The 26166-nt window shown below is 44.1% G+C and overlaps 1 protein-coding gene across 1 annotated transcript in view; it reads right to left on the reverse strand.

The window, feature by feature from the left end:
- The window catches only part of NTPCR (nucleoside-triphosphatase, cancer-related), a 111663-nt gene that overhangs the window by 50129 nt on the left and 35368 nt on the right, over nt 1-26166 (reverse strand). Inside the window, exon 4 of the mRNA XM_077289104.1 lies at nt 17768-17977. Coding sequence (XP_077145219.1) covers nt 17768-17977 — 210 coding nt within the window. The remainder of the gene's footprint in view (nt 1-17767; nt 17978-26166) is intronic.

The following is a 26166-nucleotide window of genomic DNA, read 5'->3' on the forward strand; positions in this document are numbered from 1 at the left end:
AACCCCTAGAGAATATCAATGCTCCTCTTATCTTGAGGAGGTTCCTTTCCAGTATTAAAGGGAGGGGAAGTAAGAGAGGGGGTACTGTCACGCTGCCTAATACCTCTTCGGCCGGCGCGCTCCCGACGCTGCTCCTCGCTCTCCTCCGTCCGGGTTCACTAGCGCTCGTCGCTTCAGCGGGCCGCGCATTCGCAGATGCACTCCTTTCACCGCTGGGGCTTCTGGGAGTTCGTGACCCGGTGGCTCCGCCCCAATATGGCAGCACCCATTGGGTATTTCTTTCCTGCGTCTACTCAGGTAAGACGCCTTAGTATCTATTGGTGTTGCTGGCTTTCTTGCTGGCGCTTCTTTAGGTTCTTCTGGCTCCCTGTCTCTGTTTCCTTCGCTGTGACTCTGCCTTGTTCCATTCTTATTGTCTCTGCCATTCTTTTCAGCTCCATGTTCCCTGCCATTCCTGCCTTCCCTGTCACTGCCATTCCGGTCAGCCCTGTGTTCTCTGCCGTTCCTGCCTGCCCTGTATCACTGCCGTCCCTGCCAGGCCTGTGTCTCTGCCATTCCGGCCAGTCCTGTCTATGCCACCTCGGTGGTCCTGTCTTTACCTCGTCCTCTCATCTCCTTTGGCCTAGCTCTTAGTCGCCCCTTTGCCTCCGGCAGTTGCGGTTTCATCCTCCTTGGGCTTGTTCCAAACACTCCCTGTACAGGGGGTGGCTCCATCTGGTCTGCTCGTCCTCGGAGGCTCTGAAGCCGCGACCCAGAGGATCCACTTTCAGGTTTTCTCCTCCAAATCCTGATACAGACAGCAAAAACAGTTGAATGTAGGCCTCAAATGCCACAATTTGTAACCCACAGATAGATGAGGCGTCTGATGCAGATAGCCCACTATTAAATATCTTGCCTGTATTTTTTTGGGCCCAGCTAAATTGTGTCAATGAGTAGACTAATTATGCAAATTGTCTCTTCAGAGAGGAAGAGAGATAAAACTCTAGTGCCACCTATTGGAAGGTAGCAATCCTACAAGTCAATGTTGACGCTTTAACGACCCTTGTCACATGACTTAGGATAATAGCCAAACCAGAATCTCAATTTGCAGACACTGTTTCGGGGTACTGCCCCTTGTCAGTGCAAAGCGGAGATTTGGTTTGGCTGTGAGAGAGGCGTCAGACCGCTATCCAAGAAGTATTGTTTCTCCTTGCGGAGATCGACATGCTAAGCATGCCGAGATGAGAAGACTTAAAGCCGCAATGATCCTCTGGGTAATATGCTAATTAAGCAAATTGTCTCTTCAGAGTTCTAGCTCTCTTCCTTTATTAAAAAAGGTTAAAGGAGACCCAAATTGGAGTCCAAGGTAGCAGGGTCTGGGCTAGCATTTAGATCTTTGAATTTAAGTTAAAATTAAGATGAAGTGGGTGAGTGACCAGTGTAAACCTGCTGTGCTGGGAGCCCTGATACCTGATGCAACACAGCTCAAACTACTTTTTCTGCTCAGCCACTCTCGGGTGGCACAAATATCAGCCTTGTAGACTACTACTGTTAGAAACATCAAAGGACAGTAACAGTTAGTTGACTGAAAGTAAGTGCAGGCCTGCCGGTCTGGGAGCCCTACTGCTACAGGCGACACACATGAAGGAGACCCAATTTGGGGTGCAAACATTAAAAAAAAATATTGCCACACATCACTAAAGTGGTATCAATTTCCCCAGAGTAAATGTAGTATAATGGGGCTCTGACACTCCTTCCACTACAGGCAAACCACTAGATGGAGACTCCACATTTCAAAAAACTGTTGCAGCAGCGACAGCAGTCACAGAAGCCACGACAAAGGTATCACAGACTGCAATAACGCAAGATCAATGCAGCACACTAAAAACTACACCATCACCTAGTTTGCCCAGTCTGAGATTGGGGAGCAAAAGTCATTGGAGATCCATGACTTGCTCATCTTGATGAAGGTTGGGCGGTCTACACTTTAAGGGGACAGCTGGATGTGCTTATGATTCAGGACACCACCAGCAATGCTCAAGACACAATCTGAGAGAATGCTGGCTGCTGGGCATGACAAAACCTCCAAGGCATGACATGCGAGCTCATGCCACTCTTCCTTTGTTGAAGACCAAAATGAAAAGGGTCCAAACCCCCCGATGGCATTGATATTGAGCTCCAGATACTCCTGCACCATCCTCTCCAGTAGTTTACAATGTGTCAGACTTGTATTCTATTCTGCTGGTGCACGGGCTGGTCTAAAAAAATGTGTGAAACGGCTTACTGAAATTGCTTCTGCAACTTACACTGCCGCTAATGTTTTTGCGTTGACAACTCAATGTTCCAGAGGTTGGAAGTCTATAACTGCACTGCACACTTTGTACCTCACTGCTGTCTTGGGGAAAACCACTCTAAAGATGGTCTACAAGCATGTTTCGATACTCCAGCATGCACGCGTCCGTTTGCAGGGGGAAAAGCATCTGGCAAAATTTACTCTTGTTCTGTGGATCCAACAGAGTGGCAACCGAGTAGTCAGCACTATTTATAACTCTAAGAAAATGGGAATCATGTTGCACATGAGCACCTTCTTGTTGCACTGTGTCAGGCGCTTCCATAAGGTCCAAGTCCATGGTGTGTTGGTGGTGAGGTAACACTCAAACTTGCTTTCTACCTCCCCTCCCGCCAACATAGAAGGGATCATTATCCTCTTCATTTCCTAACTGTTGTGCGCCCATCACCTCTTCATCCTCATCCTCCACCACTTGTAGCTCAGCTCCTGCATCTTCACTAACAGTTTGTGTGGTACAATGAGCCTCCCTTAATCGCTGTAATCTACACTCAAATGGCACCCGCCTGTGTGACGACAGTCCAGAAATTAGAGATGCTGTTACACCCACGTGAAGAAGATACAGCGGGATGTAGGTACTTGTATAAAAAATTGAATTTATTTATCCATAATTAAAAAATGTTCCAATGATGTACAATGAGGAATATATTGTGAACAACACATAGCAGCATATGCCACTAAGAAAACTATTAAACAGGGAGTATTTGATCCAGAATTTCTTGAAGATCATTCATGGGTCCAGTGCCATCTGCAGCCCTCCTATCATACTTACTATATGTGCTGTGCATACTCACAAAGTGTAAAAGGTGAGAATTTTACCTTACAGTAAACTGACTTATTTTGGGAAATGCACTATTGCGCCCCTCTCTCCGCAAGAGACATTTCACCAATAGAGTGTATTGGACGTGGTGAATACACACGGTTCAGTGAACACATGTGGATCCACCTGTGTTCAAAAGACAGCAGCGATTTGGATGCAGTGAACATGCGCTACGTCCAAAGCACTGCCATTTCCGGATCATGTGCACCCGGCCTTAAATGGACACACCATAGTAAGTGCTTGGCGCAGAGCGGATGATAAATGTGATCCCAAACGTCATATATAAATGTTCCCAATAAAAGATCCAACTCAATCTACAAAAATAGCAAGTCCCCACTTTGGTCCATCACCTCTAATTGGAAATATAGTGGGCTTCTTTGTTACTGGGTGCACAAAGGCTCTGAAAAAGCGCTATGGTTCCTCGCCCCCCCAAAAGAAATCCAGCGAATGCTGTGCTCCCAAATCCAAATGCCCCCCTCCCTTCTGTGCCCCACAGTTTGCCTAAGCCACATTTAGAGTCCACATGTTTGGCATTTCTGTAGCGATGAGAGCCCACCTAATTAATCGGGTGCGTGTCTCCAAAAGCATTAACTGGGCACAATGTACTGGTCACTACAATGTACTGGTCACCACAATGGCAGTTTGCAATTTACTCAGTAACATCCACTGCTGCTTGTTTCTGGAAGACACTTATGGAGCAAAAAATCATCACTACACCTGTAGATAAATTCCCTAAGGGGTATAATTTCCAAATTGGGATCACTTGAGGGGGAATTCTGCTCTTCTACCACTTAGGGATTCTGTATATGGAGTCTGCAAACTATTCTAGGAAAATCTGTGCTCCAGGAGGCAAATAGCGCACTGTCCCTTCCGAGTCTCGCCGTGTGGCTAAACAGTACTGTACAGTCACACATGGGGTATTTCTGCTTTCAGCAGAAATTGTGGGACTAATTTTGGTGCCATTTTTACCCATTTCCCAGCATGCCAATGTAAAATCTGGGGCTAAAACATTTTTTTGTGGTAAAAATGTAATTATTTTTTCTTCACTGCCCAATGGTATAAAATTCTGTGATACACCTGTGGAGTCAATATGATCACTGCACCCCTAAACTACTTCATCAAGACGTGTATTTTGTAAAATGGGGTCACTTATGAGGAATTTTGCTGTTCTGGCACCTCAGGGGCTCTCCCAGTGGGTCATGGCACTCGCTAACCATAACAGTAAAATCTGGACTATAATATGGCGCTCCTTCCCTTCTGAGCTTTGCACTGTGCCTGAAAAGTATTTCCCGTTCACATGTAGGGAATTGGCACATTCAGGAGAATTTTATACAACAAACTAAGGCCCATTTTGTCCTATTAGCACTAAGAAAAATCAAAAACTTGGGGCTAAAACAACATTTTAGTGGTAAAAATGTAATCATTCTTTCTTTACCACCCAATAGCATAAAGATCTGTGAGAACAGGTGGTGTCAGTATTTTCACTGCACCTCAAGATTAATTCATTGGGAGTGTAGTTTGTAAAATTAGGTCATATATGGGGGGTTTCTGCTGTTCTGGCACCTCAGGTGCTCTGCCAATGTGACATGGCACCCTCAAACCAGTCCAGCAAAATCTGAACTCCAATATGGCACTTGTTCCCATCTGACCTTGGTACTGTGACTCAAAAGTAGTTTTTGACCACATATGGGGTATTGTTGTACTCCAGAAAATGTGCACAATAAATTTTGGGATCCATTTTCTCCTGCTATCCTTTTGTAAATGAAAAAAATTGAGGCTAAAAACAGTTTTGCAGGAATTTTTTAAAATTTTTTTTCATAGATCAACGTAAAATTTTGTGAAGCACCTGGGGGTTCGAGGTGCTCACCACAGGTCTATATAAATTCCTTGAGAGGTCTAGTTTCCAAAATGCGGTCACTTGTGGGGAGTTTCCACTTTTAGGCACATCAGAGGCTCTCCCAACATGACATGACTCCCGCACACAATTCCGTCTGCGCTTTAAAATGTCACTCCTTCATTTCTGAGCCCTGCTGTGCACCCAAACAGTAGTTTTCTCCCACATATGGGGTATTGAAGTCCTCAGGACAAATTGCACTACAAATTGTATGGTGCAATTTCTCCTGTTACTTTTATGAAAATGCAAAATTTGTGGTTAAACCTTTATGTGGAAAAAATTAGATTTTTTAATTTTCACGGCTCAATGTTATAAACTTCTGAGAAGCACCTGGGGGATCAAAGTGCTCACCACACATCTATACAAGTTCCCTGAGGGATGTAGTTTCCAAAATGGCGCCACCTGTTAGGGGTTTCGACAGTTTAGGCACATCAGGGGCTCTCCAAACGTTACATGACATCTGCTATTTATTCCAGCAAATGTTGCATTCCAAAAAATCAAAAGGGGCTCCTTCTCTTCTGAGCCCTGCTATGCGCCAAAACAGTGATTTTCCTCCATATATGGGGTATCAGGAGAAATCATACAACACATTTTGAAGTCCCCACACCCATCTCTCGGCACCAGATCAGTAATAATAAAAATCTTCTCAGGCGAGAGGAGAGTGTGCAGAGCATCGTGTCACCGGGTCCTCTGTAAGACCCCATGATGTGATGCAGCCAGCCAATCACAGTAATGCCAGTAACCAACATGGCTATGAGATTACTATGTAAAGGAGGGCAAACTCTGCTGTGTAACAGCCGGGAAACATGTGGGACGGGTACTCGAGTATGTTTTCGAGCGCCATGAGATACTTGGCCGAGTAACTAGCGTGCCTCAGCACCCAAATGCTCGATCGAATATAGAGCAGTGACAAGCACACTCGCTCATCACTAGATGTTACCAGTATGATAATGTAATGGCCACTCTTTGCTCTCCTGATCTCACTACAGAGATGTGAGTGATTACACCTAACGTCTCAGCTTTAGCTTCCATCTCACAGGCAAATAGGGTTGTAATACTTCAAAATACAAAAATGGTTGCACTCAGTTGTGTTAAAGCATGTCAATGTGAAATACATGAAGTGGGAATAGCAAAATCACTTTTGAAACAGTTGGACTACTGCCTGTAATGTAAGTATTGGTGTCCATTGTTCATTTTTTTGTGCTACATTGTGTTAGGCTCTTAACAAGTTAAATTTTTCTTATCTGTTCTTTTCTCTAGTGTTTCACTTGACTGCTGCCTGCTCTTCAAACATGTCCTCCACAGAAGCTTCTGAAAGTGGACATGACACTGATTATGCAATCACATTTGATTTACTGATTGGTATGTACTGACTGTCAATACTAGACATGTGTTAAATCACGTATTTTCTTTACAGGTACCTGACAGTGTAGAAGAGCAGGAGCAGTCTAGTGGAAATGATTCTTGGGTGGTTGGTGAGGTGGCAGAATGGTTATTGCAGGCTGTAGGCTCTCTTGAAGAGATGGGTTTTCAGGTTCCGTCTGAAGGATCCGAGGGTGGTGGATAATCGGATGTGTTGAGGCGTGGAATTCCAGAGGATGGGGGATATTCGAGAGAAATCATGGAGGCGGTTGTGTGAGGAACGAGTAAGTGTGGGGGAGAGTAGGAGGTCTTGGGAGGATCGAAGATTACGTGAGGGAAGATAGTGGGAGATTAGTTCAGAGATATAGGGAGGGGATAGGTCGTGGATGGCTTTGTAGATCAGAGTTAGTAGTTTGAACTGGATTAGTGGGGAAATTGGGAGCCAGTGGAGGGATTTGCAGAGGGGAGAAGCAGGGGAGTAGCGAGGAGAGAGATGGATTAGCTGGGCAGCAGAGTTGAGAACAGACTGGAGTGGTGCAAGGAAGCTAGCGGGGAGACCACAGAGGAGGTTGTTGCAGTAGTCGAGGCGGGAGATGATGAGGGCATGCACAAGAGTTTTAGTAGATTGTGGGATGAGGAAGGGAGGGATTCTGGCAATATTTTTGAGTTGGAGGCGACAGGAGGCGGCAAGAGTTTGGACGTGCGGTTATTGATAATGAAGTCCTTATTCAAGCTGTGCAAGAGCGAGCAGCTTTGTGGGACCCCGGTGATCGGAATCATTCCGACTCAGCCTTGATCCGGCGACTCTGGGAAGAAGTGGCCAGATCGCTGTTGGATGATTGGGACTATGCAAGGCCACAAGTCAGAAAGGACTTTCTTAAGTATTGCAATGTGGTGTTTTTACGCGTCGGTTTTGAGGTAAATGTTGGTGTCTTTTTACAATTGTTTTTTTTTCTTCTCCCTTCACAGTGGAGAGAATAAAAGTTTGTTGGCATTCGATAAAGGATCGCTTCAATAAGGACATGAGAGGAGATTCGGGTTCGAAGTGGTGCTGGTCAAAAAGTCAAAAATATAATTACCATCAGTGGCTTTTTTTTTCTGAGGCCTGTACTTGCTCAGTGAACGCGAGTATCTTTTGTGTTGTCTTACTATTACCAGTAATTAAACTCTTATTTTTTTTACTAATGTTTTTCACTTTTTTTTTTCCACACAGAACCTGGTGCAGCACCACAGAACCTGGATCGTCTTCTGTTGGAGCAGCCCCTCATCGACCAGCCAACGAACAGGCACAATCCCAATCATCAACCAGCGATCGATCAACCAGGCAGGCTTCACAGGCTGGGAAAAATGCAGCGGTCCATCTGGTTTTTCCCTCTCTCAGCCCTCTGCCACTACTTTCCTTGGGTCTGATCACCAGCGGCAGAGGGCCTGGGAGAGGTCAGTCATGCCTGAGTTTATTCACTTAAGCTCGGTCCAGGCTGGGATGAAGGCGGTTGTAGAAAGACTGGATAGTGGGTTCACTCACGTGAACACACTTTTCCAGGACGTCCACAGACGCCTTGACCGCCTGGAAGCCGACCTTAATAGACCGGCATGACATTTTTTTCTGCTATAGAGCGGGGCATGTTGGAAAACCTTAAGCCTGAACTCCAGCTGAATGTGATGCAGGCCTGCCAGGTGGCTTACAGCCAGGCAATGCAGCAGTCCCGGTACTACCAGCAGCCACACATGGCATTTTTAACACAGCAACAAGGGCAGTCGCAGAAGACGGCGACCTATTCTTCACCAACACTGCTGGACACCAGGGGTTATTCCACCACTACCCAGCTACACCATGATGCCGAGTCCAGCAGCACGCCAGCCTGAAGCCACCACAACGTCGAGTACTGCAGCACGCCAGCCTCAAGCCACCACCATGCCGAGTTCTGCAGCATGCCAGTCGCAAGCAACCACTCCCACACACCCAAGGAAAAAAAAGCAGGAAACAGATGCCCAGTACCAGCTCTGCTCTGCACTGCAAGAGAAAGACTAGGAGCACCAAAAGTCGCCCCAAAACTTTCCAACCAACAACACCCTCACCTCCCAATGTGTCTGTTTTCTAATTTGTCTCCCTTCCAATGTGTCTCTCCATTCCCACGATTCTACTCCTAATGAATCTACTCCCATCCATAACCTCCCAGACCCCATGCATTTTATAGGCCGTTCCACTTGAACCCCTTCATCATCCACTCATGGTAGCCAGTCATCCCAACTCCACACCCCCAACGTCCACAATATTTCACCCTCCAAAATACCCCAAAGCTAATTATTGATTTTATTGCTCAATAAAAATGTTCTCTTATTTGCACAATCTGTGTGTTTTCCTTGTCTCTTTATGCGCCGCAAACACACGTGTGTATTGTATTGTTGAGGTTACTTGTAAGGGGTCTTTCACTAGAGGTGTTTTATTATTAAAGTCAGCAAATAATACAGGTACATAACATTACAGGTACATAACATTACAGGTACAGTTGACTTTCACAGCTTAAACCATTTCATCTTGACATGCCACACGTCCAATATCAGAAACAAAGTAGGTAGCCAATTTATCCCTCATTTGGGCAACTTCCACTGTAGTCCTCACAGGGTGAGGATGGTAATCCTACAATGTGGTATTAACAGTTTCCTCAAGTTCAAAGTGGGGTTGCTCTTTTGACAGGATGTAATTATGGAGAACAACACACGCTTTCACAACCTCATCAAACAAACCAACAAACCAAAGGCACACGCCATAGTTTTTCGTGCCCTTGTCAGTCTGTAGTTGAAAATCATTTTGCTGTGATTCAAGTCCCGACTAGAGTATGATTTTATGAGGTTGGCACACATTTGAAACGCCTCATCCCCAACAACAACAAACGGCATTGGCGGTCCTTCAGTGTTCGGAAGAGGTTGTGGTGGTGGTGGAAAATTAAAATTATTACCATACAAACATTGTCCCATGTCAGAGTTTTTGAAAGTCTGTAAATCATTTCCTCGTCCAAATGAGCCAACGTTAACAAATCGACACTCAGCATCTACAATCGCCATGAGAACAATGGGAAAGTATTTTTTATAATTGAAGTACTCGGATCCATTTCCAGCAGCTTTCAGAATCCAAATGTGTTTGCCGTCCACAGCCCCCACACAGTTTGGAAAATTACAAATTTCCTTGAATTTTTCAGCATTTTTCAGCCAGAGGTCAGTTGTGGGTTGGGGGAGGAATTCTACATGCAGAACATCACAAAATTCATGGCAGGTGTCTCCAACAATCCCAGAAAAGGTGTACAGTCTAATCCGAAATTGAAAATGTAGAGATCTTAAGGTCTCTCCGGTAGCCAGGAATCTATGGAAAAGAAAATGGGAAAAAAAATACATGGCTTTTAGAACAAGAATATGAATGACAGGTGTTTCTTTTTAAAAATTGCCTACCTTAGGGTCACCAAAAGACGCTCCTCAGCAGGAATTGCTCTACGTAGCTGTGTGTCCTGCCTGGCGATGGATCCTCTGACACAGCAGCAATTCTTGGAAACTCTGTTCAGACATTACTTGTGTACTTGAAAAACTTTTGTGAGTTTTCACAAAGCTCGGTGAACAATGAATGGTAGGCTCCACCACTCTCTCAGACTTCAAGAATGGGGTGTTGCCAATAGCGACGATGACGTCTTCTCCGTCTTTCTTTTCTCCTTTCTTCCTCACAAGCAACAGCAAAAGCAAAAGCCAATTTCAATGATAAATCCAGATTCAGATTGAAGCTCTCCACGCTAAGATCCATCTTGCAGCAGGATACAGCATCAAAAGAAGAGGATTTCATCTGTGCAGTGTCTCTATATATAGAAATCACATAAGCCACGCACATTGGGAAATACCGGATGCATGTGCATAAACAACGCAAATGCATGCAAAAACGCATACACGTGCAGCTTTTTTCCCCATCATGCGAAAGATCATGCAGATAAAAACGAAGCACAAACATGCATTTTGGCATGCGTTTGCGCATGCAGATGATACGCTGCACACAGAAAAGCTAATGTGAACTTAACCCGGATGATATTAAAGATAAGTTCTATGATGAACTTGACACACTTATTTCAGCAATCCCATAGGCAGACAAGCTTATTATACTTGGAGACTTTAATGCCAGAGTGGAAACAGACCATCAAAACTGGGAAGGGTGGAACTAAGAGCTGGAACTAAGCTGCTGACAGAAAAGAAACAAATTCTGGAACGGTGGGCTGAGCACTTTAATAATATTCTCAATCGCCCTGCCAATATCAATGACGAGGATGTTCTTCCAAGTGGAGGTGAAGTCAGGAAAGCAGTAAAACAACTTTCTTGTGGAAAAGCACCCGGAAATGATGCTATACCTGCTGAGGTATATAAAGCTGGCAGCCCTGTTCTGATGCAAACGGTGACCAAACTATACCAGTATATGTGGAAAAAGGAACGGGTTCCGCACAGCTGAAAGATGCCAGGATAATTCACATATACCAGAGGAAAGGTAATCGCCAATCTTGTGATAAGCATCGAGGCATCCCCTTTCTGTCCACTGCAGGAAAGATATTGGCAAAATCATAGCAAAATTCGGCTATCCGAGCAAGTTCATCTCAATCGTCAGGCAGTTCCATGATGGCATGATGGTGAAGGTTCTGAATCATGGAGACAAATCTGAGGCTTTCCCAGTAACAAAAGGTGTAAAACAAGGCTGTGTGCTTGCTCCAACCCTGTTCAGTATGCTATTCTCTGCAATGTTAAGTGATGTCTTTAACAACTGTGAAGATGAAATCCAGGTTAGGTACAGGACTGATAGCAAGATATTCAACCCAAAACGCCTGAAGTCAGTTACGAAGGTGCATGAGACTGTTATCGGTGAATTATTATTTGCTGATGACTGTACACTTAACGCTAGCACGGAACAGCAGATGCAGCATGAAATGGACTGTTTTCGCAAGCTTGTAACAATTTTGGTCTCGAGATCAACACTAGAAAAACTGAAGTCATGTATCAATCTGTTCCAGGGAAAGTATGCAAGGAGCCACGTATCACGTAGAATGAGCAGAACCTCAAAGCAGTCGATAACTTCACCTACTTAGGCAGCACACTTTCTTGTGAAGTAACCATAGACGCTGAGGTTATTAACAGAATTGCCAAAGCCAGTGCTGCCTTCGGGAGACCGCGCAAGAACGTCTGGGAACGAAGGGGACTCAGCCTTACCACCAAGCTGTAGGTCTACTGCGCGGTGGTCCTTACCACACTTATCTATGCTAGCGAGACCTGAACAGTCTACAGCCGGCATGCTAAACAGCTTAATCATTTACACATGAGTTGCCACCGCAGACTCCTCCACATCAGGTGGCAAGACAATGTCTCGGACACGGCAATTCTGGAACAAACTGGACTCTGCAGCGTCTACACTCTCCTGCTGAAAGTCCAAGCCAGGTGGCCTGAACATGTGGTCAGAATGTCTGACAGCCGACTACCGAAACAACTGCTGTACAGAGAACTGTGCAAAGGAAAGCGAGCAATTGGGGGGCAGAAGAAGCGCTATAAAGACTGCCTTAAGGCGTCTCTCAAAAACTTGGAAGTCAACATCAATGAATGGGAAGAGCTTGCCCTGGATCGTCCAGGTTGGCGGGGCAGGATCACCTCAGGAGCACATGCAGCTGAAGACAGAAAAATCTTGGACGCAAAGAGAAAGCGTGCAATCCGCAAGGCATAAGCAGAATCTGGTGTACTGACCACATCTGCTTCCTTATGTCAAGTATGTGGGCGAACCTTCAGGGCCTGGATTGGCCTCATCAGCCACGTCCGGACCCATAACTACTAATCCTCTTCTAACCCTAAAGCCATGGTCATCTTCGACTACGAAGGACGAACATCATCATCAAGAGGTTCTAGACTGGACCAAGGATATGCACTGGAAGTGGTGTATATGGACATTTCAAAAGGTTTTTGATACGGTACCACACAAAAGGTTGATACATAAAATGAGAACAATGGGAATAGGGGAAAATATGTGTAAGTGGGTTAAGAACTGGCTCAGGGATAGGAAACAAAGGGTGGTTATTAATGGAGCACACTCGGCTTGGTTGCGGTTAGCAGTGGGGTACCGCAGGGGTCAGTGTTGGGCCCGCTTCTTTTTAACATACTGTATATACTGGAGTATAAGCTGACCTGAGTATAAGCCGAGACCCCTAATTTTCCCACAAAAAACTGGGAAAACTTAATGACTCGAGTATAAGCCTAGGGTGGATTTTCCAGCAGCAGCTACCGGTAAATGTCAAAAATAAAAAATAGATACCAATAAAAGTAAAATTAATTGAGACATCAGTAGGTTAAGTGTTTTTGAATATCCATATTGAATCAGGAGCCCCATATAATGCTCCATACAGTTCATGATGGGCCCCATAAGATGCTCCATACAAAATACACCCCATATAATGCTGCACAAATGATGATTATGGCCCCATAACATGCTCCATACAGACATTTGCCCCATATAATGCTCCACAAATGCTGATTATGACCCCATAAGATGCTCCATACAGACATTTGCCCCATATAATGCTCCACAAATGTGGATTATGACACCATAAGATGCTCCATACAGACATTTGCCCCATATAATGCTCCATAAATGCTGATTATGGCCCCATAAGATGCTCCATACAGTCATTTGCCCCATGTAATGCTCCATAAATGCTGATTATGGCCCCATAAGATGCTCCATACAGTCATTTGCCCCATGTAATGCAGAAGACGCAGCGGCGGCCGGCGACGGTGGAACGGGGAGCAGGTGAATATCGCGCACTGCTTATACTCACCTGCTCCTGGCACGGTCCCTGCTTCCCCGGCGCCAGCAGCTTCTTCCTGTTGTGAGCGGTCACATGGTACCGTTCATAACAGTAATGAATATGCGGCTTCACCCCTATGGGAGTGGAGTGGGGTCCATATTCATTACTGTAATGAGCGGTACCATGTGACCGCTCACTACAGGAAGAAGCTGCCGATGCCGGGGAACCAGGGACCGCGCCAGGAGCAGGTGAGTGTGCTTAGACAGCTGCCACTCCACCTCCCCTGCCAACCCCTGGGTATGACTCGAGTATAAGCCGAGAGGAGCAATTTCAGCCTTAAAAAATGGGCTGAAATTCTCGGCTCATACTCGAGTATATATGGTATTTATTAATGACCTTGTAGGGGGCATACAGAGTAGAATTTCAATATTTGAAGATAACATTAAACTCTGCGTGTAATCAATACAGAGGAGGACAATTTTATATTACAAGAAGATTTATGTAAACTAGAAGCTTGGGCTGATAAATGGCAAATGAGCTTTAATGGGGATAAATGTAAGGTCATGCACTTGGGTAGTAGTAATAAGATGTATAATTATGTGCTTAATTGTAAAACACTGGGAAAAACTGTCACTGAAAAAGACCTGGGAGTATGGGTAGATGACAAACTCACATTTAGTGGCCAGTGTTAAGCAGCTGCTGCAATGGCAAATATAATAATGGGATGCATTAAAAGAGGCATAGATGCTCATGAGAACATAATTTTACCTCTATACAAGTCACTAGTGTGAACACACTTAGATTACTGTGTACAGTTCTGGTCTCCGGTGTATAAGAAAGACATAGCTGAACTAGAGTGGGTGCAGAGAAGAGCGACCAAGGTTATTAGAGGACTGGGGGGTCTGCAATACCAAGATAGGTTATTACACTTGGTTTATTTAGTTTGGAAAAACGAAGGCTAAGGGGTGATATTATTATAATATATAAATACGTGAGGGGACAGTACAAAGACCTTTCTGATGATCATTTTACTCTTAGACCTGAGACAGGGACAAGGGGGCATCCTCTACGTCTGGAGGAAAGAAGGTTTAATCATAATCACAGACACGGATTCTTTACTGTAAGAGCAGTGAGACTATGGAACTCTCTGCTGTATGATGTTGTTATGAGTGATACTACTAAAATTTAAGAGGGGACTGGATGCTTTTCTTGATAAGTATAATGTTACAGGGTATATACACTAGATTCCTTAATAGGGCGTTGCTCCAGGGAACTAGTCTGATTGCCGTATGTGGAGTCGGGAAGGATTTATTTCCCCAGTGTGGAGCTTATTGTTTGCCGCATGGGTTTTTTATTTGGACTTCCTCTGGATCAACATGTTAGGCTATTATATTTTTTCTGAAAAAAAATTATATTATATATATATATATATATATATATATATATATATATATATATATATATATATACACATATATACACACACACACACACACACACACATATATATATATTATATATATACACTCACTGGCCACTTTATTAGGTACACCTGTCCAACTTCTTGTTAACACTTAATTTCTAATCAGCCAATCACATGGCGGCAACTCAGTGCATTTAGGCATGTAGACATGGTCAAGACAATCTCCTGCAGTTCAAACCGAGCATCAGTATGGGGAAGAAAGGTGATTTGAGTGCCTTTGAACGTGGCATGGTTGTTGGTGCCAGAAGGGCTGGTCTGAGTATTTCAGAAACTGCTGATCTACTGGGATTTTCACGCACAACCATCTCTAGGGTTTACAGAGAATGGTCCGAAAAAGAAAAAAAATCCAGTGAGCGGCAGTTCTGTGGGCGGAAATGCCTTGTTGATGCCAGAGGTCAGAGGAGAATGGGCAGACTGGTTCGAGCTGATAGAAAGGCAACAGTGACTCAAATCGCCACCCGTTACAACCAAGGTAGGCCTAAGAGCATCTCTGAATGCACAGTGCGTCGAACTTTGAGGCAGATGGGCTACAGCAGCAGAAGACCACACCGGGTACCACTCCTTTCAGCTAAGAACAGGAAACTGAGGTTACAATTTGTACAAGCTCATCGAAATTGGACAGTAGAAGATTGGAAAAACGTTGCTTGGTCTGATGAGTCTCGATTTCTGCTGCGACATTCGGATGGTAGGGTCAGAATTTGGCGTAAACAACATGAAAGCATGGATCCATCCTGCCTTGTATGGAGCATCTTTGGGATGTGCAGCCGACAAATCTGCGGCAACTGTGTGATGCCATCATGTCAATATGGACCAAAATCTCTGAGGAATGCTTCCAGCACCTTGTTGAATCTATGCCACGAAGAATTGAGGCAGTTCTGAAGGCAAAAGGGGGTCCAACCCGTTACTAGCATGGTGTACCTAATAAAGTGGCCGGTGAGTGTATATATTATAAAGGGGTTTCTCCCCACCAGTCTCCCCACCCGGTTTCTGCTCACGGTAGGTTGAAGCATTTGCTTCATTTATCCATCTAGGGATTTTCACCACTGGGTCCCCACTTGGGTGATTGTGCCCGGATATATGGGTGCCAGTATGTACCTATGGTGTTTTTCCTGCTCTTTACATCCCCAAATTAGGGGAGCATGATAGTGATTTATGTTATGGGCTTTATACCGGTCTTACATCTGGGGAGTGGTGTATGGGGATCCATGTTAGCATTTTTCGGGCACTCGCTATGTGTTTTAGCTATTCACTACTCATATCTGCATTGCATGTATTTATTACTATTTGTCTAATTAAAATTTGTTTTAGTAAATCATTGCTCTGTATTTTCCTCCTCGTGTCTATGGCTTATTAGAGCTGATTTGGTGAGTTGGGGTTCTATAGGCGTGCTTGGTCCGCCAGACCCCGTTCTATACTCACATGATGTATATGGGATTTTTGTGTTATATATATATATATATATATATATATATATATATAATAAAAGTACAAATATTTGGTATTGGTGCATCCAGAAGAACCCACCCTATAAAACTGTCCCACTAGTTAAACCCTTTAGTGAACATCGTAACAAAAAAAACAAGGCAAAGAATGCTTTATCATAGCGCCAAACAAAAAGTGGAATAAAATGCGATAAAAAACATGAATATAAACATTGTACCACTGAAAACATCATCTTGTCCCCCCAAAAAAAAGTCCATCATACAGCTCCATCAGCAGAAAAATAAAAAGTTATAGCTCTGAGAATAAAGCGATGCAAAAATAATTTTCTTCTATAAAATAGTTTTATTCTGTAAAAGCGCCAAAGATAAAAAAAAACATGAATGTAGTATCTCTGTAATCATATGGATATGCCTTATCAATCTTATCACACACTGAATGAGAAAAAAAAAAACAATTCCTGAATTGCTGGTTTTTGTTCATTCTGCGTCCCCAAAATCCTAATAGAAAGCAATCAAAAAATGTCATGTGCCCAAAAAAGGTACCAATTAAAAAGTCAATTTGTCAAGCAAAAAATAAGTCCTAATGACTGTTGGCCTAAATAAGGAAAAATTATAGTGGACTAGCTATTTTTTGCAAAAAAAAAAAAAAAGCATTTTTTAGTGTGTAACAGAGCAGCCAAACATAAAAACCTGATATAAATCTGGTATCACTGTAACCACACCGACTCAAAGAATAAAGTAATCTAATGACTAACAATTCTTCACCTGCTGTTGATTTGTTCATTCTTCCTCCCAAAGATTGCAGTAAGGCTCGGCTTACATTCATTCTGTGCTCTGCGCTCAGTGCCCACATCAGGGTTGCCATGTAAATCTCTGAAATACGAGATCCAGACGGAACCATAGGAGGAAGATTCCCTATAATGAGGCAGATGGAGGCACTGTGGACGCCGTTTGGCCTGTGATCCAGACGGCCACAGTTCCTTCTGAAAAGAAGGACAATGCCGAACAGAGGCCATCAACTGTATGGTGTGATTTCTCCTGTTACTCTTGTGAAAATAAGAAAATTGGGACTAAAATAACATTCTTGTGGGGAAAATGTGATATTTTTTTTTATTTATTTTCAAGCCTCAACGTCATACACTTCTTAGAAGCACCTGGGGGTTCAAGGTGCTCACCACACATCTAAATACACTCCTTGTTGGGTCTAGTTTCCAAAATGGGGTCACTTGTAGGGGGTTTCCACTGTTTAGGCACAGCAGTTCTCCAAACATGCGCTGACGATTCCAGCAAATTTTGCGTTCAAAAAGTCAAATGGTGCGCCTTCCCTTCCAAGCTCTGCTGTGCACCCAAACAGTGGTTTTCCCCCACATATGGGGTATCGGCATGCTCAGGAGAAATTGCACAACAAATTTTGTGGTCCATTTTTTCCAGTTACTCCTTTGTGTGGTGGATTGTATATGGACCTTTCGGTTTTTGCCTAAAATAAAGTTCTTGGGATTGTTCACTCTTCCCTTGCTCTGTTGATTGTGTGATACCAGAGGAGGAGAATGTGACACATACTACATTGAAAACTTAAGTATTAAAGTTTGCATCTAAAACGATTTATTAAATATGTGAAAAAAATTACCTACATTAAACAGTTTAACATCTTGTCGATGTTTTATTTCTTCAACAAATGGTAGAACTCTCCCTCTGGATACTGGTAAACTTCCAAACACCACAGCTGATTGGTTATCCAAGATTTTTTTCACAGCCAATATAAATGGTTGGCTAAATAGCTCCATTTTTCCAATTTCATCAATAACGCACACAGTTTTCTGTGATAGATTTGTGGTTGAGCTCTGAAAAAAAAAATGTTAAAAATTATTGCATTGTATCATTTTGTAATGCTATGTGCATAAATAAAAAACACTACTATTTACCGTATATATTTTCCTGGAGTATTCAATCTGTGGACAATCTTGCCTGATGTTCTAACAATAGTCAACCATCACATGTACATCCCATCTACCCTGATACTATCCCACCATGACCTTCAAATCTTGGTGGAATCATTCACCTTACTCATCACTAAGGTTTTCAGGAAAGTTAGCAAGATGGTTATGCAGAAAATGCACCCTGATGCTCATGTTGCAACCAAGCATTTTGTAGCTCTCCCAAAAGTTACTGGACAATTTTGGTGTAATTGTTTGCTCATGAATTTCCAATTTCCAAGCAAGTCCTTGACAAGGTCTTGAATGATAACCAAGCATTATTTTAGAGATGTGACATTGTCCCTATGAAATGCTCATCATGAGCTGCCAAATCTGTGGACCATCAAACACACCGGCCTTTATTTTTTCAAATGATAGGCTAGGAAATGCCAAAATTATGTACTTGAAACAATCTCCTTCAGTTGTCAAAACTTTTAACGATTTGCTTCATGAGATCCAGTTTCATGTGCCGAGGTGGGAATTATAATGTATTTTCTGTCAACAAGTGGATCATGTAAAATGTTTGGATCACCAGGTTGGAGGTCAGATCATGGAGGCCCATTCCTCTCCACCCAATTCTTCTCATAAGCTCTGCTGTCCCACATGCACATAAAACAAGGATATTTAGTGTATAAGCATTGCTAAAAAAGTAGTAAGAATGCAATTTTAAGGTCAACACAGATGATCCAATTGTTTTTGTGATATTGCTACTCAATTACTCTCCTTATGTCTCCATCTTCTTCAAAGAGTAACTGAATAGCCAACTGGGACTGCATCAAATAAATTGCTATTGTGGAAGAGGGCACACTTTAAGCTCCACTCTGCATGGGGCTGGCTAGCAGTTAGTGCGGAGGCCCGGTTACAGCCACCACTCTGTATACTCAGAGCGGTGATTGAACTAGCGCCGGTGCTGCCCTGTGACAAACCGTAATGCTGCAGGGTGAATAAAGTTAATTTTCTAATATAGAAGAGATGGAATTGCAGCACTCAACCGATCCTTGAAACTGTGAAAATGGGAGCTATTGGATTTTTTTACATATCTTTAAAAACATTTTTAATTTTACTTTTTAGCTTTCTTAGATTGGAATCTACACTGCTCAAAAACATAAAGGGAACACTTAACCCCTTAAGCCCCAAGGGTGGTTTGCACGTTAATGACGGGGCCAATTTTTACAATTCTGACCACTGTCCCTTTAGGGAGGTTATAACTCTGGAACGCTTCAACGGATCCTGATGATTCTGACAATGTTTTCTCGTGACATATTGTACTTCATGATAGTGGTAAAATTTAAAATTTTGTTAGGGAGTTATAAGAGTTAAAAGTTGACCAGCAATTTCTCATTTTTACAACACCATTTTTTTTTTAGGGACCACATCTCGTTTGAAGTCATTTTGAGGGGTCTATATGATAGAATGGTGTCACACTTGGTTATTTTCTAAAACCTGCACCCCTCAAGGTGCTCAAAAACTTATTAACCCTTCAGGTGTTTCACAGGAATTTTTGGAATGTTTAAATAAAAATGAACATTTAACTTTTTTTCACACAACATTTACTTCAGCTCCAATTTGATTTATTTTACCAAGGGTAACAGGAGAAAATGGACCCCAATAGTTGTTGTGCAATTTGTCATGAGAACGCTAATACCCCATATGTGGGGTTAAACCACTGTTTGGGTGCATGGCAGAGCTCGGAAGGGAAGGAGCGCTATTTGACTTTTCAATGCAAAATTTACTGGAATTGAGATGGGACCCCATGTTGCGTTTGGAGAGCCCCTGATGTGCCTAAACATTGAAACCCCCCACAGGTGACACCATTTTGGAAAGTAGACCCCTAAGGAACTTATCTAGATGTGTGGTGAGCACTTTGACCCACCAAGTGCTTCACAGAAGTTTATAATGCAGAGCCGTAAAAATAAAAAATAATATTTTTTCACAAAAATGATATTTTCGCCCCCAATTTTTTATTTTCCCAAAGGTAAGAGAAGAAATTGGACCCCAAAAGTTGTTGTACAATTTGTCCTGAGTACGCTGATACCCCATATGTGGAGGTAAAGCACTGTTTGGGTGCATGGCAGAGCTCGGAAGGGAAGGAGCTCCTTTTGACTTATCAATGCAAAATTAACTGGAATTGAGATGGGACGCCATCTTGCGTTTGGAGAGCCACTGATGAGCCTAAACATTGAAACCCCCCAAAGGTGACACCATTTTGGAAAGTAGACTCCCTAAGGAACTTATCTAGATGTGTTGTGAGAGCTTTGAACCCCCAAGTGTTTCACTACAGTTTATAACGCAGAGCCGTGAAAATAAAAATTATTTTTTTCCCCACAGTTTTCTATTTTCCCAAGGGTAACAGGAGAAATTGGACCACAAAAGTTGTTGTCCAATTTGTCCTGAGTACGCTGATACCCCATATGAGGGGGGAACCATCATTTGGGTGCATGGCAGAGCTCGGAAGGGAAGGAGCGCCATTTGTAATGCAAACTTAGATGGATTGGTCTGCAGGCATCACGTTGCATTTGCAGAGCCCCTGATGTAACTAAACAGTAGAAATCCCCCACAAGTGACCCCATATTGGAAACTAGACCCCCCAAGGAACTTATCTTGATGTGTTGTGAGAACTTTGAACCCCCAAGTGTTTCACTACAGTTTATAGCACAGAGCCGTGAAAATAAAAAAATAATTTTTTTCACACAAAAATTTTTTTAGCCCCCCAAATTTTTATTTTCCCAAGGATAACAAGAGTATGCTGATATCCCATATGTTGGGGTAAACCCCTGTTTGGGCGCACGGGAGGGCTCGGAAGGGAAGGAGCACTGTTTTACTTTTTCAACGCAGAATTGGCTGGAATTGAGACCGGACGCCATGTCGCGTTTGGAGAGCCTCTGATGTGCATAAACAGTGGAAACCCCCAATTCTAACTGAAACCCTAACCCTAGCCCCAACCCAAGCCCTAGCCCCAACCCAATCCCTAACCCTAGCCCAAACCCTAGCCCTAACCCTTGCCCTAATCCTAACCCTAGCCCTAACCCTAATGGGAAAATGGAAATAAATATTTTTTTTTATTTTATTATTTTTCCCTAACTAAGGGGGTGATGAAGGGGGGTTTGATTTACTTTTATAGCATTTTTTTAGCAAATTTTTATGATTGACAGCCGTCACAGACTAAAAGATGCTTTTATTGCAAAAAATAGTTTTTGCGTCTCCACATTTTGAGAGCTATAATTTTTCCATATTTTGGTCCACAGAGTCATGTGAGGTCTTGTTTTTTGCGTGACGAGTTGACGTTTTTATTGGAACTATTTTCGGGCACGTGACATTTTTTGATTGCTTTTTATTCTGATTTTTGTGAGGCAGAATGACCAAAAACCAGCTATTCATGAATTTCTTTTTTGGGGGGGCGTTTATACCATTCCACATTGGGAAAATTGATAAAGCAGTTTTATTGTTCGGGTCAGTACGATTACAGCGATACCTCATTTATATCTTTTTTTATGTTTTGGCTCTTTTATACAATAAAAACTATTTTATAGAAAAAACAATTATTTTTGCATTGCTTTATTCTGAGGACTATAACTTTTTTATTTTTTCGCTGATGATGCTGTATGGCGAATCGTTTTTTGCAGGACAAAATGACGTTTTCAGCGGTACCATGGTTATTTATATCCGTCTTTTGATTGCGTGTTATTCCACTTTATGTTCGGCGGTATGATAATAAAGCATTGTTTTTTGCCTTTTTTTTTACCGCGTTCACTGAAGGGGTTAACTAGCTGGACAGTTTTATAGGTGGGGTCGTTACAGACGCGGCAATACTAAATATGTGTACTCTTATTGTCTTTTTTTATTATTTAGATAAAGAAATGTATTTATGGGAACAATATATAAATATTTTTTTTCTTAATAGGAATTTTTATTTTTATTATTATTATTTTTTGTTTACACATGTGAATATATTTTTTTTACTTTACAACATTGCCCTGGGGGGGGGGGGGGGGGTGGTGCATCATGTTATAGGGTCAGATCGCTGATCTGACACTTTGCACAGCACATTGTCAGATCAGCGATCTGACATGCAGGGCTGCAGGCTTACCAGCGCTTGCTCTGAGCAGGCACTGGTAAGCCACCTCCCTGCATGACCCCAGATGCAGCCCCGCATCCATTTTGGATCCCAGGCCTGCAGGGAGAAGAAGGTAGGAGACCCTCGGAGCAACGCGATCACATCGCGTTGCTCCGAGGGTCTCAGGGAAGCACACAGGGAGCCCCCCTCCCTGCGCAATGCTTCCCTATGCCGCCGGAACACTGTGATCATGTTTGATCGCAGTGCGCCGGCGGTTAATGTGCCGGATGTCAGCTGCGATGTCAGCTGACACCTGGCCGCGATCAGCCGCGCTCCCCCGTGAGCGCGGACGATCACATTTGACGAACTATCCCATCACTGGGAATCATGTCCCAGGTCACCTCGATGGGATAGTACATCATATGGGATTAAGGGGTTAAACAACAGAATGTAACTCCAAGTAAATCAAACTTCTGTGAAATCAAACTGCCCAATTAGGAAGCTACACTGTTTGACAATCAATTTCACATGCTGTTGTGCAAATGGAATAGACAACAGATTGAAATTATTGGCAATTATCATGACACACTCAATAAAGGAGTGGTTCTGCAGGTGGGGACCACAGACCACATCTCAGTACCAATGCTTTCTGGCTGATGTTTTGGTCACTATTGAAAGTTGGTTGTGCTTTCACACTGGTGGTAGCATGAGACGGACTCTACAACCCACACAAGTGGCTCAGGTAGTGCAGCTCATCCAGGATAGCACATCAATGCGAGCTGTGGCAAGAAGGTTGGCTGTGTCAGTCAGTGTAGTGTCCAGAGGCTGGAGGCGCTACCAGGAGACAGGCTGGTACACCAGGAAACGTGTAGGGGGCCGTAGGAGGGTAACAATCCAGCAGCAGGACCTCAGCCTTTGTGCAAGGAGGAACAGGAGGATCACTGCCAGAGCCCTGCAAAATGACCTCCAGCAAGCCACAAATGTGCATGTGTCTGCACAATCGGTTAGAAACCGATTCCTTGAGGATGGTCTGAGTGCCCAACGCCCACAGATGAGGGTTGTGCTCACAGCCCAACACCGTGCAGGACGCCTGGCATTTGGCACAGAACACCAGGATTGGCAAATTCGCCACTGGCGCTTGTGCTCTTCACAGATGAAAGCAGGTTCACACTGAGCACATGTGACAGACGTGACAAAGTCTGGAGACACCGTGGAGAGCGATCTGCTGCCTGCAACATCCTTCAGCATGCCAGTTTGGCAGTGGGTCAGTAATGGGGTGGGGTGGCATTTCTTTGGAGGGCCGCACTGCCCTCCATGTGCTCGCCAGAGGTAGCCTAACTGCTATTAGGTACCGAGATGAGATCTTCAGACCCCTTGTGAGACCATATGCTGGTGCGGTTGGCCCTGGGTTCCTCCTAATGCAGGACAAAGCCAGACCTCATGTGGCTGGAGTGTTTCAGCAGTTCCTGCAAGATGAAGGCATTAAAGCTATGGACTGACCAGCGCATTCCCCAGACCTGAATCCAACTGAACACATCTGGGATATCATGTCTCGCACCCTCCACCAACATCACGTTGCACCACAGACTGTCCAGGAGTTGGTGGATGCTTTAGTCTAGATCTGGGAGATCCCTCAGAAGACCATTCCCCGCCTCATCAGGATCATGCCCAGGCTTTGTAGGGAGCTCATACAGGCACGTGGAGGCCACACACACTACTGAGCATCATTTCCTTGTCTTGAGGCATTTCCACTGAAGTTGGATCAGCCAGTAATTTGATTTTCCACGTTGATTTTGAGTATCTTTCCAAATCCAGACCTCCAAGGGATATTCATTTGATTTACATTGACCATTTTATCTTTTATTGTTCTTAACACATTCCACTATGTAATGAATAAAGATTTATAACTGAAATATTTCATTCAGTGATATCTAGGATGTGGTATTTTAGTGTTCCCTTTATTTTCTTGAGCAGTGTATAATCATTTGAGGTTTTTTTCTATATACTACAATATTACAATATACAAGGAAAATTACATCCTCTGGGCTTTCCAGGAAGATTAAAGGGGTTGTCCACTACTTTCAGTTAACCCCCCAATGTATTCCCCCGGGGCCCCTAATGAATTGTGCAAATACCTTCCGTTGCCGTTTTCGCCTGTGAGCGGCGCTATGCTGGCGGCTGAGTCCGGGTCACGTGACCCCCAGGCTGCAGCCACCGCTAATTTCCGCCGACGTCATGTCAATTTCCAGACTCTGGAAATTGACGTGACGTCTGCAGCAGGCGTAACCCAGCCTCCACAGACAGCGGTCACTCATCAAGAGTGACTGGGCTGTGGGCGGCGCTGGAGGCTGCAGGGCTGTGCTGGGGGCGGGCGGGGCTGTGCAGGGATGTGTGGGCGCTGGGGGTCTGCGTGCCGGCGCCGGGATGTGCGGGCGGTGCTGGGGTCTGCGGGTGTGTGCGGTGGGTCTGCTGGCCGTGCTGGGGTCTTCTGCGGGGGAGGGGGTAGTCATTGGTGTGTGTGTGTGTCTCTGTGTGCAGGCATCGTCCGATGGGACTACAAGTCACATCGGGCTCTGCCTGCTACAGTGACAGTAAGTGACACATTACCCAATAATGGAACGGTAGTAGTCCCGTCATCCGGCTAATGTGTTGAATGTAAAAAAAACACACACACACACACACACACATATACAGACATACCACATACACCATGTGACATCATGCAACATGTGACATGCGATGACATGCAACATGTGACATGCAGCATGTGACATGTGACAACATGCGACGTGACGACATGCACCATGCGACGACATGCGACATGTAGCATGCGACATGTGACAACATGCGGCGACATGTAGCATGCGACAACATGCGACAACATGCAGCATGCGACATGTGACAACATGCAACATGTGACGAAATGCACCATGCGACATGCACCATGTGACAACATGTGACATGCACATGCGATGACATGTGACATGCAGCATGCGACATGTGACAACATGCGACATGCAGCATGCAACGACATGCACCATGTGACAACATGTGACATGCAGCATGCGATGACATGTGACATGCAGCATGCGACATGTGACAACATGCAGCATGTGACGACATGCACCATGTGACAACATGCGATGACATGCATCATGTGACAACATGCGACATGCAGCATGCGACGACATGCAACATGCAGCATGCGACATGTGACAACATGCAACATGCGACAACATGCGACGACATGCAGCATGTGACATGCAGCATGCGACGACATGCAGCGACATGCACCATGCAGCGACATGCACCATGCGCTGACATGCGACATGAAACATGCGCCATGTGACAACATGCGACATTCGACGACATGCACCATGTGACATGCGCCATGTGAAAACATGTGACATGCAGTATGCGACATGCCACGTACAGTACATACATATAACATACACATACAGTATATATAACAGAGTACATACTCACCATCACTTGTCACTTTGTTCCCCAAAGCCAGTGTCATCTGTAAAAAATATTAAAATAATAAACAAACACTATACTCCCTGATCCGCAGAAATCCAATTAAAACGAGTGTCCCACGACGATCTCACATGGAGAGCAGCAGCATCAGCTGATGTGACCGCTCTCCAGGGGCCCCAGGAATACAATGATGGAAGTTATCTTCCACAATGTATTCCCCACAATGTATTCCTACGCCCCTGTGAGAAAATAGTCCCTAATCTCACTTTTGGCATTGCTGTGTGAGAAAGTTCCCACACAGCAAATGCCATAAAGTGAGACCAGTGAACTATAGTAACCTCTCAGTGATGCACTGCATGAGCCATTGTCTCCTGTCAGTGTGTCACTGGAGGTCCTATAGAGCAGTGACATCACCCGATGTCACTGTTCTATAGGGGAGATCGTCGTGGGACCCTCGTTATTAATTGGACTACGGCGGACAGGTAGTATGCGGTTTATTATTTCACGTTTTTTGCAGGCGCTG

The sequence above is a fragment of the Ranitomeya variabilis genome, chromosome 2 (assembly GCF_051348905.1).
Source record: "Ranitomeya variabilis isolate aRanVar5 chromosome 2, aRanVar5.hap1, whole genome shotgun sequence".
In the NCBI taxonomy this organism is placed as follows: domain Eukaryota; kingdom Metazoa; phylum Chordata; class Amphibia; order Anura; family Dendrobatidae; genus Ranitomeya; species Ranitomeya variabilis.